This window comes from Penaeus vannamei, chromosome 42, assembly GCF_042767895.1.
Source record: "Penaeus vannamei isolate JL-2024 chromosome 42, ASM4276789v1, whole genome shotgun sequence".
NCBI classification, from domain to species: domain Eukaryota; kingdom Metazoa; phylum Arthropoda; class Malacostraca; order Decapoda; family Penaeidae; genus Penaeus; species Penaeus vannamei.
In genome coordinates this window covers 12,219,045-12,224,044 of record NC_091590.1, presented here as the reverse complement: position 1 = coordinate 12,224,044, position 5,000 = coordinate 12,219,045, and the positions used below count along the sequence as shown (strand labels likewise).

Genomic DNA, 5,000 nt, shown 5'->3' with positions numbered 1-5,000 from the left:
ACCAGTGTTTTATTTACAAGGACAAGGTAAGCCATTTTCAGTGTTTCTATTATTATTATTATCACTTACTTTACTTCATTTCTTATTTCTATATATTTCTTCATTTGTCTTTAGAGAATATGAATATCAGCACGCCGTATTGTTTCTTTGAGTATATGAATATCAGCATACCATAGAGTCATTAAAAATCTCCCTTTTCTATTTGCGCACATAAATGTCAACCAGAAATCAATACCACGTCATCACCATCATCCCAAAGGCATCAGGGTATCCGAATGACGTGTTTACTTCAGAGGGGTATAAGGGCGTTCGCAAAATCGTCATGCAAAGTTCACGCATGACGGAGAGGCGCGTGGGCTGGAAATCCGATCTATTTACGTGAAAAAACCTGTCGTTATTGGGTCTTTTCCGCCGTAAGTGGGGTAGATCTTAGCCCGAGTTGGATTCCTCTTTGGCAAATTTTCCTCCGTTTATGGCGCGAGTATCTATATTTTATAAGCAGAGCTGACAAGATTCGTTCTAAAAATAGCTCGGCTTGAGAAACTCGATCCCTGGAATTGCTAAAGCGTCACCTTGCATCATCATCTTGTCTAGACAGCAAGAGACATCAACTGGTTTTCTGCAATTCTCCCTCTCTTTCTCTTTCTCTCCCTCCCTCCCTCCTTTCCCAATTCTTTCTTGCTCTCCCTCCTATCCTCCTTCCCTCCCTCCCTCTTTCCTTCCCCCCATCTTCTTTCCTTCCTTCCCTCCTTCTTTCCTTCCTTCCCTCCTTCTTTCCTTCCTTCCCTCCCTCCCTACTTCTTTCCCTCCCTCCCTCCCTCCCTTCCTCCCTACTTCCTTCCCTCCCTCCCTCCCTCCCTCCCCTCCCTCACTCCTTCCCTCCTTTGGTAATTACTCAAAGTGACAAGCTACTTTTTTTCTGTTCCATTGAAAAAAAAACTTCAATTCAAACTAACGATATCAGATATCAGCCCTTATACAGGAAATACTTAACCGTATTGAGCAAATGCATCATAATTCAATACTGATAATATTAATGCCTAAAGCTAATGCATATCTTCCCACGCTTGTTAATATGTTAAAGTACACCGCATACTATACACACGGCTTCGAGATACCATTTAAACCACAGTTAAACACCTACACACATGAACCGTATTCGTGTTGACAGATGTGGAAAGGTATGAATGAGAATGAATATCTTCACAGTACAAGAGATTTATTTGATCGGTTTCGAATATATCATATGTCAAATATCCATGTCTTTCTGACGAAGATATATTCCACATAGGTCAAATACATCTCTTGTATTGTGAAGATATTCATTTACTTTCATACCTTTCCACACTTACACACATCCGTACATGACGGCAAAGACAGAGTGCCATTCTACACATACAACATCATACATTCAACATCCCACGCCGTCTTAAACATCTGTCCACTCAACATCCCATTTCTTGTTCATTTAACTCTTTATCAAGCATGAATTCCTTGTCCTTTGTTTGCTACACTTTGTACTGCAACTGTCCGCAACATATACCACACAAGCCACATACTACGCATACAGGAAAATATAAATAACATAAGAAGCTAAATGAGAAAAAAATATAATTACATCTGTTCACTCCACATACCACATAATCCATATACTACGCATACGGGAAAATATATATATAAAAAAATGTGAGAAACTAAATGAGGGGAAAATACAGATACATCTGTTCACTGCACATACCACATAAACCACATACTACGCATATAAAATCCATCATAAATACGAGAAGCTGAAGGGGAGGGGCGGGGGGAGCTAGCCACATGAAAACCAATCAGTGTATCCATGAAACAAACAAACACCAACATACATTTTTCTTTCACAGTTCCGCTTACTTGTATTGAGCACACGACACAAAACAAAAAATAACAACATAAAGACCCAACTTTATACCATGTACACTAAAGATTAATCATAAAACGAAAAAAAAAACTTCACACTCCCTTATACGTACATTAGACACACGTCACAAGAGAGAGAGAAAAAAGAACAACATGAAAACCGATGTTTGTGCCAGTATTTAAACTTGAATAAAAAAAAGCGAATTCTATATCCATTTTTCTTAAAAAAAAAAAAATAATAATAATAAATAAATAAATAATAAAAAAACTAATTCTAAATCCATTTTTTCTTTTAAACTCCCGCTTAAAACAAATAAATAAATAAATAGATAAAATAAAGTACTCATATTTCTATCTTCCACACTCCTTCTTCCGCACGCCAGACACACTTCACTGAACACTTACCTGTATGATGAAGTGTACCGCAAGCGCCCACTCCCGCCGTCCTCTGAACCCTCCTGAACAATTTTGGACTCGGGAATACCTGCGGGAAGAGACAAGTCGGGTTCAAGGGTTGTGTGAAAGTACCTTTTTTTGGTTCACATACATTCGGAGTCGAGAAAAAAATGGTTGTTTTTTTAGGGGGTTCTCATACATTCGAAGATAGCAATATTTGGTTCACATACATTAGGAGTCGAGAAAAAAAATGGCTGTTTTTTAGGGGGTTCACATACATTCGAAAATGGCAATATTTGGTTCACATACATTAGGAGTCGAGAAAAAAAATGACTTTTTTTTAGGGGGGTTCACATACATTCGAAAATGGCAATATTTGGTTCACATACATTAGGAGTCGAGAAAAAAATGGCTGTTTTTTTAGGGGGTTCACATACATTCGAAAATGGCAATATTTGGTTCACATACATTAGGAGTCGAAAATGAGCTTTTGCTAAGCATACATTAGGAGTCGAAAATGGGTGGTTCTGGTTCACATACATTAGGAGTTGAAAATGGTTGGTTTTGGTTCACATACATTAGGAGTCGAGAAACAAAAATGGCTGTTTTAGGGGGGTTCACATAAATTAGGAGTCGAAAATGGCAATTTTTTATTCACATACATTAGGAGTCGAAAAATTGGCTATTTTATTTATTTATTTTATCTTATTTATTATTATTATTATTTTTTTTTTGGAGGGGTCAGTTTTTGGTTCACATATATTACGTGACGAAAATGGGTGGTTTTGGTTCACATATATTAGGAGCTGAAAATGTTTTTTGGTTCACATACGCTAGCAGTCGAAAATGTCGGTTTTTGATTCATATACATTAGGAGTCGAAAATGATTGTTTTCCGTTCACATACATTGGGAACCGATGATGGCCGGTTTTAATTCACATACATTAGGAGTCGAAAATGCTTTTTTGATTTACATACATTAGGAGTCAAAAATGGCTGTTTTTGGTTCGCATACATTAGGAATCGAAATGGTTGTTGTAGGACCCCATATATTAAGGGTCCACAATGCCCATTTTAGGATCACATTAGGATTCGAAATGATTTCCTTTTAGGGTCGTATACAGTCGAAAATGGCTATTTTTAGGTCACGTACATGTAAGGCCGAAATTTCCTTTTTTTATTTTAAGTACAATAAACCAAAAAATGCCTTTTCAAGTTCACATACATGATGATCAAATTTCGTGATACTCTCCTCGGATGAAACGTGAGTATATGAAAGAGATAACGAAATATTATTCGACTTATCAAATAACATTTCATACTAAATGTTTCTCTTTTAAACCTCGTATAATCAACGCATTACAAGATTAAGAACGGCACAGAACACTCAACATATTACTTCTGTGTACATTCAGCCTCCAGACTCATAACACTAACGAGGTAAACGAGAAAGAAAAGCATACATTAATATACATATCATGCATAAACACACACACACTCATATATATGTGTTTGTGTGTTATATATATGTGTGTGTAGATATATTTGCATATATATATATATATATATATATATATATATATATATATATATATATATATATATATATATATATATATATATATATGTATATTTATAAGATATATATATATATATATATATATATATATATATATATATATATATATATATATATATATATATATATATATATATATATATATATATATATATATAACCCACGCGAAGGCAAGAGTGTGTGTGTGTGTGTGTGTGTGTGTGAGTGAGAGAGAGAGAGAGAGAGAGAGAGAAAGAGAGAAAGGGAGGGAGGGAGAGAGGGAGAGAGAGAGAGAGAGAGAGAGAGAGAGAGAGAGAGAGAGAGAGAGGTAGATAAAGAGAGGAGGAGTGAGATAAATAAATTGATAGGTAGAAAGATAGAGAGAGGGAAACAGAGAGAGAGAGAGTGGAGAGAGAGAGAGAGAGAGAGAGAGAGAGAGAGAGAGAGAGAGAGAGAGAGAGAGAGAGAGAGAGAGAGAGAGAGAGAGAGAAAGAGAGAGAGAGAGAGAGAGGTAGATAAAGAGAGCAGTGAGTGAGATAAATAAATTGATAGGTAAATAGATAGAGAGAGGGAAAGAGAGAGAGAGAGAGAGAGAGAGAGAGAGAGAGAGAGAGAGAGAGAGAGAGAGAGAGAGAGAGAGAGAGAGAGAGAGAGAGAGAGAGAGAGAATGAGTGAGAGAGAGAGAGAATCAGCGTGTAAGTGAATTGGTGTGTCTGAGTGAGTGTGTGAGGGAGTGAGTGTATGTATGTTGCAGTATACACAGTTTTCCCTCTTACAACGTGTCTCCTCGTAGTCCCAGAGTCCTAAAACTCAATTCCCGTCCATTTTACTGTTGGCCCAGATCAGATTTCGTAGTTTCGTGACATCCATTTCATCGCCTCAATTTTGCTCTCTCTCTCTCTCTCCCTCTCCCTCTCTGTTCCACTCTCTCTCTCTTTCTCTCTCTCTGTCTCACTCACTCACTCTCTCTCTCTTTTTCTGTCTCACTCACTCTCTCACTCACTCTCTCTCTCTCTCTCTCTCTCTCTCTCTCTCTCTCTCTCTCTCTCTCTCTCTCTCTCACTCTCTCGCTCTCTCTCTCTTTCTTACTTACTCTCTCTCTCTCTCTCTCTCTCTCCCTCTCTCTCTCTCTCTCTCTCTCTCTCTCTCT

At 37.4% G+C, this 5,000-nt stretch overlaps 1 protein-coding gene across 1 annotated transcript in view; it reads right to left on the bottom strand.

Annotated features, from left to right (window-relative positions):
• Positions 1-2,247: 2,247 nt before the first annotated feature.
• LOC138860609 (uncharacterized) overlaps positions 2,248-5,000 on the bottom strand; it is a 29,199-nt gene continuing 26,446 nt past the window's right edge. The window contains exon 3 of the mRNA XM_070118490.1: positions 2,248-2,380. Coding sequence (XP_069974591.1) covers positions 2,298-2,380 — 83 coding nt within the window. The 3' untranslated portion in view covers positions 2,248-2,297. The remainder of the gene's footprint in view (positions 2,381-5,000) is intronic.